This window comes from Silurus meridionalis, chromosome 5 (genome assembly GCF_014805685.1).
Source record: "Silurus meridionalis isolate SWU-2019-XX chromosome 5, ASM1480568v1, whole genome shotgun sequence".
Lineage (NCBI taxonomy): Eukaryota > Metazoa > Chordata > Actinopteri > Siluriformes > Siluridae > Silurus > Silurus meridionalis.
In genome coordinates this window covers 7,828,673-7,842,085 of record NC_060888.1, presented here as the reverse complement: position 1 = coordinate 7,842,085, position 13,413 = coordinate 7,828,673, and the positions used below count along the sequence as shown (strand labels likewise).

General features: G+C 37.9%; 1 protein-coding gene across 1 annotated transcript in view; it reads left to right on the top strand.

Annotated features, from left to right (window-relative positions):
- The window catches only part of nexmifb (neurite extension and migration factor b), a 56,456-nt gene extending 43,291 nt beyond the window's left edge, over positions 1–13,165 (top strand). The window contains exons 2-4 of the mRNA XM_046850105.1: positions 653–777; positions 4,205–8,219; positions 8,927–13,165. Coding sequence (XP_046706061.1) covers positions 702–777; positions 4,205–8,219; positions 8,927–9,083 — 4,248 coding nt within the window. The 5' untranslated portion in view covers positions 653–701 and the 3' untranslated portion in view covers positions 9,084–13,165. The remainder of the gene's footprint in view (positions 1–652; positions 778–4,204; positions 8,220–8,926) is intronic.
- Positions 13,166–13,413: the final 248 nt, after the last annotated feature.

Here is a 13,413-nt window from a genome sequence, read left to right as displayed (position 1 = left end):
GGGCCTCTTTTGCTCTCCAACGCTTTAGGCAACCTTCGCTGACAGCACACACAATGCACAGTGCAAACTGTATTATTTCAGCCCCGTGGCTGACTTCTCTGCTCATAAACTCCTGCTTACGTTTTCTATAAGAACAATCTCTTCATCTCCTTTTTTTTTCATCCTTCCCTTTGCTCATTGTATAATGCATGACCTATTTCTTTTTTTTATATAATGGCTAGAGTTCTACTTGAAAATCTCATTTGGTTTTAACCTAGTGTACCTGAAAATCCGCTCCATGGTTCACGTGATCCTTTCAGTGCATGTTAATTTGACACATTAGGAGGCGTCTGCTCCCAAGTACTTTATTTATAATAAATTGAAATCTATATTTACATTGCAAGGTGCATGGGGTTAACAACTATAATGTCAAGTTGCAATTGAGAGAAACATGCTGGATTGTGTTTCCCTGGTGATGGTAGATGCAGCTATTTACTGTGACTGACTCAGGTGCGTGACACAGAGTCAAATCACTACACGGGTCGGCATACGAAAAAAAAACAAAAAAAAAACCCTCATTACTTTCTACCAATAGCTTTAATAGGTGTAGCTATGACAGTGTGCAAATGCTCACAAAGAAATTATGTCAAGTTCTGTTTGCCTCTTTCTTCAGGTGGGACAGTGGAGATGATGCACAAGTGGAGTAACACCCTCTCTCATTGATGGATGTATTAAAGAAGACCAGTCTCATTGTGCCGGCTTTGAATTCAATGCAGACTAATGCATTGGACCAGACCGGTAAGGGGATTTTTTATTTCATAAAAAAATCCAATATCTGGTACTTTATTTTTCTTTTAAATCCATTAGTGTTTAACTCTTTTTCATCTGATTGCCCAAAGACACATTTTTAGCATTATGTCATTTCAGCATGATTATAGCTGATTATGGTGTTCTTTTGTTGAATGAAGAACAAAAATTTAAAATGCTCTGAGGTTGTACAGCTACCATGACATTACACGTTTTTCTGCCTGGATTTATCTAAATGTGGCATTAGTTTTAGCATTTATTTACGGGATCCCTTTTTCACTTGCTATACAGTGATATGCTCCAGTGCAGGTTGCTTTCTACGCCATGTCTATAAGCCTGTCAGGCTTTACTTTATCATGAGCAGCCCCCTACTCGATTCCAGCAGAGGGATTTGGAGCTAAGAGCTGAGCCAATCCCTCTGTCATAGTCACAAAGATAAGAACTAGAGCAAGTCTTCACTCTGACCAAGTGAAAAACAGAACAATTGAACTCTGGATCAGAGCCTTTTTTCAGGCGATGAATCATACTGCAGTTACTTGGCGCTCATTACCAAAATCTGGTGCGGATAAATTGATTTTTCGCCACAATTCACAAATGCCAAAGGCCATTACGGACCAGACTGACAGCTGTTTTAACAAATGCTGGTAGTTGCTTGCTCACACACACACACACACCTTTAAGCGCTTTGGTGTTCTGCAGTGTTGGTTGAGGGAATGGCCGAGACACTCTGTCAGAAATGAAAATGGTGTTAGTTCACTGTGGCTTTCACTTCACTTTGTGGCGCACAGTTATTGGAAAATTGCCATATTTGAATTTGCACCAGCTATAGACTTCCTTCTGACATCCTCAGAATGTATTTACAGTTGTAAATATTTCAACATGGGACTTATTGTTATAACGCCATATTATAAGGTTTTTAAAGCCTGTCGGTTGTCTTGACATGCTAAAATTTTGCTCTGTCTCAAATCACTGGAAGAGAAACTTCTCTGAGTAAAAGGATACAAGCCAGAATCTTCATCCTGCCAATTCAAAACAAGCAGGCATGTGGTCATTTATTCACAGAGCTATCTGGCAGGAACCAAACCTGGACTGGGGATTAGAGACTGACTACAAATTGCAAATGTCTGGGGATGCCTCCACCAGCCTGTGTCCAGACCACTTCAATAAACCAACAATATTTGTTTTCGAGCATGTGTGGCATTAGAGAGGGTATTTAGTTAGAACCCCTTAAATCCTAACAGTGAAACAAGGTTTAGTTTGTTCACCTTACTGTGTGTTTAGCATAAAAAAAATGTAAGAAGTGAAGGCTCAGGATATTGTAACCTATTGCCAAAAGTCAGGATAACCCCATATGCTGGTTTATGGCTGCCTATCGACTGAAAAAAAAAAAGAGAAGAACATACAGTGATGTGCATACAGTAAAAACGACCATTATTTGTAAAACACATTTAGTTATTTTGTATGCGTGCTATTAAATGTTTCAGATTTTTTAGAGCAAGTAAAAAATATGTGATGCTACTTCCTTCTCACCCTCTAGTGTCAGAACCAATTAGTGAGCTTCTGTCAACTCCCTGTGATACTCTGCTCCACAGCTTGGCAGAAAGAGGAGCAATCGGCTGTTGGAACAGCTGAGGATTCTGGACGAACATGCAAAGTCGATTCCAATACATAACAGCTAAAACTGTTACATTAGGCAGCGAATTTTCACGAACATGGAGTGCAATCCATTGTCTAGAAGAATAAAATGGAGTACATTATTTGTCCTGAATGAAATTTTAACCCAGTGTCAGAAAATAAAAGGTTGGATTCTATTAACTTACTACTAGCATTCTAAGTGCAAATGTGTTTGCCTGTATATCTTATTTATTTATAGGGACAAAATGGACATAATGTGTCATAATCTATATTATGTTCCACAGTGAATGTAACTGTTAAAGGACTAGATAGCAGTGCTATCTTTGCATTAATTGACACATCTTTCACTGGTGACATGTAAGGTCAACTCCATACATTTACATATTACATATTACATATTTGTTTCTGTCTGTTTTGCAGTTTCAGAGTGAGCTACCTTAAATATAGCATACATCATTATTTAAAATTTATTGGAATTTATATTATTTAATGTAATAATTTAACATTTTAAATAATTTATACTTGGTTTCAGCCTTGTAGGAGGAGCTGATATGGTAAAAAAACAAAACAAAAGCTAATCATTCTAGCAATCATGCATAGGCTTTAAGAGTGGCACTCGTGGCACTGAAATGAGTTACTCCTTAAAGTATTCCACAAGGCACTGTAATTTCAGGTGATAAGCATACTATGCAGCACTTCTGAATGCTACATTATAGTCCATGCTGTCCTATATTTCTGTGCATTCAAGCGAAAAAAATAAATAAAAATCTGTTATCAAGAAATAGCTTTTTAGAAATCACATCTTCTTTTTCTTTTTTTCATTTTTCTTTTAAAGAAATCTCTCAAGTAATTTAACTTTGATTTTCAATCTTAACTCAAGCAGTTAAATTGAGCAGTTTAAAATAGATGTTGAAACCTCTGGAAAGTCAAGAGAGTGTCTCTGGCAAAACTATTTGCATAAAGAATGGTGTGCAGCAGAACAAACAAATCTGGATAGCCCCTTTATAATTAATTTCAAGCCTATAAAATGAACCAATCTTTGTGTGTGTGTGTGTGTGTGTGTGTGTGTGTGTGTGTGTGTGTGTGTGTGCATGAGAGTTTACTGCTTCAGCTGATACTGATAAATTATTCAAAGCAAACAAGTATATATCTTTGAATAAGCTAGCTTCCATCCCTTGATATACATTATATGGCCAAATATATATAGACGCCTACGAATCACACTCATATGTGCTTGGGATGAACATCAAAATTCAGATTAAATCTCCTTTGCTTTTATAATAACTTCCACACTTCTGGGAAGGTTTTCCATTAGATTTTGGAGCATGGCTTTGGGTATTTGCTTTTATATACATGAGCGTTAGTAAGGTCAGATCCTGCTACTGGGTGTAGATGGAGTTGAGGTCAGGCCTCTTTGCAGGCCACTTGAGATCTTTCACTTCAAACTTGGCAAACAATGTGTATATGAACCTTGCTTTGTGCTAGTTGTCATGCTGGAACAGGTTTGGTCTTCTCGGTTTTAATGAAGAGAAATCGTAACGTATAAGCATATAAAAAAGATATTACAGACAACTGCTTCCAACTCAGTGCTACTTTGTGGGAATGAGGACCAGATATCCACATATTTTTGGCTATATAGTATACAAGGAAATGTGTCCTTATATCGATTCAATGATAGACTTAATTGTTGATACTTAAGTGAAATAAAGCTATTTAAAAAAATGGTTATTTCTTGGTAAAATATATGTGTGGTGCTGATATTATTTTTTCTTTCTTTGTGTAGGATCATGTGAGCTGAAAGGTAATCTAAAGCTGTATGGTGCTGCAGATAACTCCTTCCCCCTCTCCTCCTCGGTTGCCGTTTTGAGTGCCCAAAGAGGTGGTTCAGATGGCCACAGAGTAGCTTTGGCATTAAGAGAGTACTGTCTCCCAAGCCTACCTTCACCACAGACTCTAACTGAGACACCTGAGCAGCCCATTGATGAATCCAGCAGTTGTGCCATATCCCTCACAGCTTGTGTTACCAAGGATGTAAATCCCTGGTCCCTGTCAGCGGACACTAATAAACCGCTCCTCACCATGATGGAACCAATGGGCATATCTGGGATGACCGAGGACTGTCTAATCCAGCAAAGTCGCACTTGCCTGGGCTGTATCATTGAGACCAAGGATGCACTGGATAATGAGCCCATTATAAACCTAAAAATGACTGACATGAACCGTGAATACGATGCTTGCTCAATTTCTACCATGCAGTGCATGGGACTCAATGAAACAGGCAATTGTTCCGAGCAGCTTCTAGCTGACCAGCTTTTAAGCTTTCCCATGCCAAAATCCCAGATGGGAGAGAAAAAGAATTTAGATAAAACAGAAAATGACCAAGATCAGACATCCAGAAATATGTATGAAGGTTTAATGCTGGACAAATGCAATGGAGAGGATGGTCTGCTCCCCAGTTCCAACCAAGACTGGGGATACATCGAGTCATTTATCAGTGAGAGCAAAATGGAGTTGCTAGACTTATGCTCAAAAAATGAGCTTTCAGTAAACCTTTTCTCAGAGGAGGATGTGGATAACTACATGTTTGATGACGATGATGATTCTGCCCTGAGCAGTGACATGTGCTCATTGAAAATCCGCTATGAGTCTTTTCAGGACAATATGAGGGAAAAGACAAATGTCCTACAGGAGGAAACACAATTTAACTTTTTTCCCAGTGTCCTGGTAAATGCCACAAAGACAGAGGGTAGTGTGGTAAAGAAGAGTGAAGATGACCTCTTAGCTAAACCTGACGAACTTGCACTAGAAAATGAACATAAAGAAAACGGCAGTTATATTTCTTTAGAGAGGGCATCTGAGTACAGTCCAAAAATGAACTACTTTATTGATTCTAGCAACTCAACTGAAGACTCGGAGGACTATAGCGATGACAGCTCTAGCACTGGGTATTCCTTTGACACTTTTAATGAGAGCAAAGAGAGAAATGTATTTTCCCTAAAGAATATTTGCTCTTCCAACCCTCTAAACTATGGATTAAGAGCAAAAAGGAAAGTCAGGTACAGTGATGACTACCTTTATGATGTTGACTCTATTGAAAGTGAAAAAAACAATGAAAAGCGTGAGCAGATACCTTCTGGTCCAAGACAGGAAGAGGATGATGATTGGTGCCCTAAAAAGAGAAGAAAATCATCCCGTAAAGAGCCACCGGTGATAATCAAATATATTATTATCAACAGGTTCAAAGGAGAAAAATACATGTGTGTAAAGCTCTGCAAAACTGATCCAACAGCCATGACTGTAAGTTTAAATGAGAACACAATTAGTGAATATGAAAAACTAGCTCCTCTTAAGGATGTCTGGCAGAAAAAACAGAGGGAACATGAAGAACAGCTTAGACTGCACACAGCAGATCAACACAAATTTCATCTTAATGGACAGAATCGACCGTTTAGGTCTAGCCCTCCCAAACGGAAACACAAGCTAGCAAACAGACTTAGGATTCAGAGAATTCAAGCTGTGCTACAATCACCCCACAAGCATGGCTTCTCTTACTCTGATCTGAGACAGGATTCTGGCTCTAAAGAAGAGACAGCCCCCACAGTACAATCATTACCAATATCAGACCCAAGTTGTTCAAGTACATTAGACCCAGATGACATTATACACACTGTTACCCCAAAGAGCAGATCACAGGAGAGAGAGGAGAGAAGAATAGGAAATAAAATGGTCAAAATTCGTAAATTTAAAAGTGAAGCAAGGCTCAGAATAGAGAAAATGAAGAAATTTGAAGAGAACAGAGAAAGCCAGACAAACAAGACTGATACTGTGACAGAAAATAAGGACACTGTAGGGGGTGGAAATGAAACTGAGATCAACTCTGCTGCACACAGTCCTCAGAGTCAAACAGCTGAGACCACTGAAAAAATAGTTTTCATGTCTAACACCTGCTCCTATAACAAAGCTACATCATCTGATGATGTGGCAACAGGTATGTCTGTTATCCCTGGAGGCTATTTGCAGACATTGTTGGAAGCCTCAGACTCCTTGGGTGGTTCTGGTGGCTCTTTTTTTTCTCAGCAGAACCCCAGGCAGCAATCTCTGGGTCTCTCTTTGGAAGAGCAGCAATTTGCTAGTCTTCAGCTAGCCCAAAGCTGTGTACTCTCCCCACCCTCTGAATCAGAGCTCCAGCAGTCTCCTCAGAACTGCCCCAGTCTCACCCAAATGTGGCACACCCAGCTTGACCCGAATCAGCAATTCACTACTGATATCCCTGAGACAACAGTCTTGCCTAACAACTTCCCTAATCCCATGCCTTTGCCAATCTCAGAGAACCTTACAGTTACAGGGTACAGTCAGTTGGGGCTGGATACTAACAGAATGCTTTATGAAAAAAATTACATGCCTGAGCAGGCACTGCCACCTGATTCAGATTTTCAAGCATGTCAGGTTCCCAGTATGGAAGGCCAGCTACAGTTTCAAAGAGGGACACTGCACAGTGACAATGGAAGGCTCATCAGTTTCGACTCGGTTGGCTCGTTGTCAGCTACATCCAGTAATTACAGCTCTCTAAGTCTCAAGTCTTGTGAGAAAGATAGCGAGAATGATGTGAACGAGAACTTTCTGGCCCACTGTAGTCCCAAACTGGTGATTCAGCAGAGCATTGATGCAATCACCCCACTAAGGGAGTCAACGGACTTACTAGATATCTCAAACTTCACTCCTGATAAATTCAGACATGCATCACTGTCAGAGCTCTCACCTCCTGAAACACCTAACTTGTCCCCGCAGGTCACATGGCGAGAGTTGAAGCGATTAGGAAATCCCAAAGTTATCCAGAATGGGTCTGAGATTACAATGGAGGGTGCTCAAGAGGTGAAATGGAATTGCAACACGGTAGAACACCAAGAACACCTGGCTGGATTTGCAGTAGATAATCACAAGTATCAGTTGCACAGTTCTAATAATGACAACCATGTAAGCCTGGAAACTAAGTCCAAGAATGAAACTGATTTTGATGAGCAAGGGGCTGACATGATCAGTGGCAAAAAAGGCTCAAAGAAGAAAAGCAGCAACAAGCAAAATTCAGGACAAAATGGTAAAAAAAGCAAAGCAACCAAACCAAAAGCTGCAAAGGGAGAGAAGGTCAAGACCCCACGACAGAATTCACGTGCATCCAAAAAACTAAAAGCCTTACTGGATGAAAAGACTAAAGGCCAGAATGGGGATTCAAAGTGTATGACACACCAGCTGACAGATAGCAGCTCTGAGGACTGGCCAGGAATGGGCTGGTCAGAGGCCAACAGTTGCACGGATGACCAGCGAGAGTTTGAAGAGCCATCCAACATCCTTTCTAACATAGTGTCAGGGATGGCTGAAGTGCAGCGTTTCATGATGACCTCAATTGAGCCAATATGGGGCCCTGCAACAGACATGTGTTTACCCTCAGAGGCAAATAGTCTAAAGCTGAAGACTCTCAAAATCCTGGCAGGAACCTCGTCAGAGCCCAGGAAAAAAGGTGCTGTGTCTGCTGAAGGTACAAAAGGCAAGAAAGGAGGGGGGAAATGTGGAAAAAATCAAGCAAAGTTCAATGCCTCTCATCCACTTTTACCCCAGTTAGCTTTGGGCTGTAACATGTTCGATAAGTCTAATCTTGGGGTACCAGGCATAAATGGACCTGCACACAAAAAGATGTATCGTCACAAAACCAGCGCAAAATTCCCTCGGATCGAAAACCTTAAAGGCAAGAGGGCTGACCCAAATAAGGACATAGCATTGATGACCTCATTTGAAAAACTGAGGTAATATTTTGTAACTAGCTGCTGATGCACGTTCCTCACTTTCCCAAACCTCCTGCTCAGCCCTCAATCCCTGGTATACCTGCACTGACTCAAAGCCAGAGATGCATGGAAATTACCCTTGGCCCACCTTCCTTATTTTGGCCCTTTGAAGAAGATATAGATATCTTGCATGAGAAATTATATGTACTTACAAACTACCTATTGAGTGATTGTGCAAGGCTTGATTGAGATTTTAACCTACCATGGCTGCATTTTTTTCATGCTTTTGCAATTTTTTCCTTGTAGTTGTTTTGGTTCTTTTTGTCTGAAGTTAAACAAAAATCCTTCATTAATGCAACGTGTCTTCTCGGGAGCCATTTTTTTAAAGTGAAATTTACTACCCTAACTTTGTGTTATACTTCTTTGTTTGAAACGTAGCTATTTGAATTTTAAAAAAAATTGTGTCGTGTAAAGTAAGCTCCCTTATTACATTTTGTATGCATAAACAGGATGACCTCATCTTGCCCTCTCCCTCATACTGCCTGACTTTTTAAAATCGAAATGCTATCTTGGATAAGCAACATCCTTTGTAGGCCCTAAAAACATCACTAGCACATATTGGGACCATTTTGTATCAAAGACATATCAGATTAACATTTTGTCCTATTTTTCTTACCAATGGCATGGAATCATAATTTTATTCTAATGCTTTTACTATGCTTTTACAGGAGTATTACTGGAACTTATCTTAGAGGGACATTTCTAAGCCATGGAAACTCACTTTTTTGGGTGACCCTGTACAGAAATGCACTATTTAATGACGACATGAATTCTAAAGATCAATGTGCCAAATGTAATATCTGTGCAAATTTATTATCATTATAAACACTGGCTGTTGAATTTACTTTTCACGAGAATTTTGGGCGCACCCTTTCAAGACTGTGAGTTAACATTCCAGATTATTCTTTTTTTCTTTTTGGGATCCTATATTGTGAAGAGCACCTGCAGCTGACAGTGGTACATGGCCACTCACGTAACCAAAACAAGACTGAACTATCCTCTTTTTTTCCACTGACTTGCCAAAATAAATTTACCTCAGCATTATGTGGCTTTTGAAAATAAAGACAAACAAGGAATGATGAAAAGCACAGAAGATATGGACACTGTCACTTCTAGTTAGACAAGGACACCACACTGATATTAAAGGATGAGCATGGTAATGAATGAAATTTATGGGAATGCATGGTTGTAGCTATTTAAGGGAGTGCTTAATTTATAAGGAATATTTTGGGAAAAATTCAAGTTTCTTCATGCCTTTAATGCAGGTTAAGAAATCTCTATGAAAATCTAACTGAATGATTAAAATATTTGGTATTTAGATTCTGTTTCAGAAACTACCTAGCTAACAAACTTAATATGAAAGCTTATAAGCATTGATTAATGAAGATTCTGCAGCCATCCATTTATTACATTCCAGTTATCTTCAGATAAAAACTTAATTTTCACATAATCATGTGGTAGAAAATTGTTCTGTCGAGACAATAAACTTATCAGTCAGACTTTCTTAAAAATCTTTAGCTCAAATGGTGGTACAATAGCATAGTGGCTAGCTTTGCTGCTACACAACCCAAAGGTCCTGGGGTTATGTCTGTGCATGAGTTACTGTCTGTGTGGGTTTACTGATTTTCAATAACATGCAGGTAGGCAGATTGGTGATACTAAATTGCTCCAAGGTGTGAATGTGCATGCATGGGTCCCTGTATCTTTTTATTATATTGTTGAACAAAACAAGCTGTTTTATATCCAGTTAACCTACAAAACTGAAAGCTAGCAGTGACTGGTTGAAAATACAATTTGATCTTTATTTTAAAATGCATACTTATTTTATTTCAGGTAATAAAGTGAAAGAGTATTATTTAGAAGACAGTATTAGTTGAAATGTGTGAGGACATGTTTTTTGCCCTAATTTGTTGATAGTTGGTGGTATTTGAAGATTATTAACTTCTACCACAAGTTGGATTTGTTTGTAAGACTTTTAAGGTCACCGCAACCATGTATTTGAAATTAGGAAATCAAGATGTTTAACAAAACATATTGCAAACATCTAGGAATTACAGTGTTTTTTTTATACTCTTTCCATTTTTACAGACTCAAAAGCAATTGGACAAAGTAACAATTTTAAATACGTGAGACCAAATCATTTGCATTCTTTGACAAACTGAAGTTTGGAAACCATGGACATCACCAAATTGAATTGCTTTGGCATGTCTTTACTGCAGTTGCCTTTAGTTGCTGCTTGTTTGTGTCTCTTTCTGCCTTCAGCTGTGTTTTCAGTAAACAGAAAGCATGTCCAATTGGGTTGAGGTCAGATGTCTGTGTCAGCCATTTGAGAGCATTCCTTTTGTTCACCTTAAGAAACTCTTGGGTTCACAGTATGCTTTGGGTCTTTATTTATCTTTACTGAATCTAAGCAGAAATTATAGCTCTATACGCTTCAGACTTCATCATCAAAAACACCAGTGACCCAGTTCCATGGGCAGCAATACAAGCCCATGCCATAACACTGCCTCCGTGTTTGACAGATAAAAATAGTGCCCTTGAGCCCTTCATTTCCTTTCTTCAATGTTCTCTCTTTACATAATTCTAATAATCTTGATTATATCTGTCCAAAGAATTATTTAAGAACTGAACAGGTTTCTTTTAATAGATGTTTTATAGCAAAGACTAATCTGAACTTTCTGTTCATGAGTGTTGCAGCAACACTACTTTGGACCATATAAAGAAAATTGGAATGAACTTACTTGGAATGAAATAACAAACTTCATATCATCAAGTGTCCAATTACTCTTAAGTAAATAATTGGAGGGACTGTGAAATAAAATTGCTGTAATTCCTAACTGGTTACAATATTGAATATATAATGCAATATTTTGTGAAATGCCTTGAATGCAAGCTGAAAGTTTGCATGAACTGAAAGTCCAAGTGAAACCCTCTGTACATTTAAAATTTGTGGATCTTAAATGTCTTACAAACCTCAAATGCACCTGGTAGTGGAATACAATGGTGTCCAAATACTTCTATGATTGTGAGTGTATGAGATTTCTCCCCACATTGCGTTTAACATATCGAACACATTAACCGGTGAAATAATGTCAACATTCAGTAATTAACTTGGTCATGATCATCCATATATATTGTACATAAACAGATACACATGCACTTGTACCTAATATATTTAGCCATTACAGTTTTTTTCTGGTGATTACTGAAGTACAGTGCATTTACTACCTGCATGTTGTATATGTGAATGGGAAAATTGTTCAGTTCGTATATCATGTGGCTTGGTCTGGAAATTCAGCTGTGAAGGTTCTGATCATAAATGCTGAAAACAGGTCACACTTGTTAACATCTATGAAGGTCAAGAAATTTACTCTGCATAGGAAATGCTGCATTTGGTAATTTAGTTTAGCTCTACATATGTACAGACCTATTCAGTCATTTGTAAATTGGGGAAAGTATGGAATCAAACACTGACCTTGAATTTTCTGTTTACCATTCACCAGCCACTTTAATAGGAATGCATGTATTCTTGCACGTCCATGCAGTTATGCAGTCAGTTGTTGCAGCAGCACAATGCATAAAATCATACAGCTCAAGAGCTTCATTTACTGTTCACATAATACAAAATCCCAGGGGATTCTGCAGTATCTGAAATATCAGGCACCAAAAAGCCACAAAGTCACTAAGATCACATTTTTAACCATTCTGATGTTTTTGAAGCTTTTGACTTCTTCATATTTGAATGCATTGCACTGCTATCACATGATTGGACAATGACATGAATGTTATTAAAGTTGCTGGTAAATATATGTGCATGTTGTATTTATTCTCATTTGATTGAAAAAATGAATATTATAGAAAATATTAAGAAGGACAATTGACATGGAAAATGCCTTAATGGTTAAAAGTATGTTCACTCATTACTGCAACATTTCAACATAACAGTTTTTTTGCTCAGTTTTGCTCTGTGTCCTTTAGCCTCTCTTCATTCTGTTAAGCATGCCATAATTAGGGACCAGGACATGCTGGTGGTAGAAAAAAAACTGCACATGGGCTGTCATGCCCTCTTGCCTGCCTTCTTTCATTTCTGCCTATTTTCAATTGAATGTACTTCTTTGAGATTTACAGTGTGCCACTGTTAAGCTGCCTCTTCTTACTGGTGCTAAGAAAGCAAAAGTTCTCCTCCCTAATATGACTATATCGTAATATATATAGTTATAAACAAATGAAAACCCTAATCCTCTCTTTATGAATGTATAATATATGGTTATGTTTGATGTATCCACACCATTAATTATTTGACGTTAATTGGATTACTTTTGAAAAAAATTATTGAGCTTTATAAATATTGTCTAGAGCTGATATCAGAGGGATTCTTAACAAACTCTTGACACAACAAAAAACACTGTATATTTTTCTCTGTGCCAATTTGTAACATATTTTGTAAGTGTATATTTTTCTTAGAAAGTGCTGTGAAGTATTAGTATGTGTGAGTAACCTTTTTTGTGCCTATGCAGGCAGTGAAAAGGATGAATAATACAAAATTTTCTGGTTTTAAAAACCAAAATGTCAAGTAACCTAAAAAAAATAAAAAATCGACATTTTTGTTGGGAGTTTTGTACAACAAAATTGAACTTGTTGTGGGAGTATTGTGTTATTGTGAAAAACACAAATACATAACTGAAGAAAAATGAAGACGAAATCTAATTTGTGAACTACTTGCTGTTTTATAGATTTTTTCATGTAAATTATTCTAGTATTTTTTGGTTTATGTTGTAACTGTTGCAAAAGTTTTAAATATTTGTGAACCCGCCTGTATGGTGACAATGTAATATTGGTAACTTGCTGAGTTTTGTAATAATGTTTATGGAGTAAATATACAAATTAAAATGAGATTTTGAATGCTGCTTTTGGAAATTGTCAAACTTTGTCCTGTCGCTGTTTTTTAGCTGCCCGAATCTTCTGGGTTGCTTGACTTGTAGATGTGAACCATGGCGGTTCACATGCTGTTCTTAATCATAGGCATACTGAACATTTGTTACGTGGGTGCAGTGTATTACTTTTTTCTATTTTCCTTGTTTGCAGCATTTAGAATTAACTAGGCAGTTCTAGTTCTTCAGAACGCTTCCACTCTGGTCATTTAACACAATTTGTA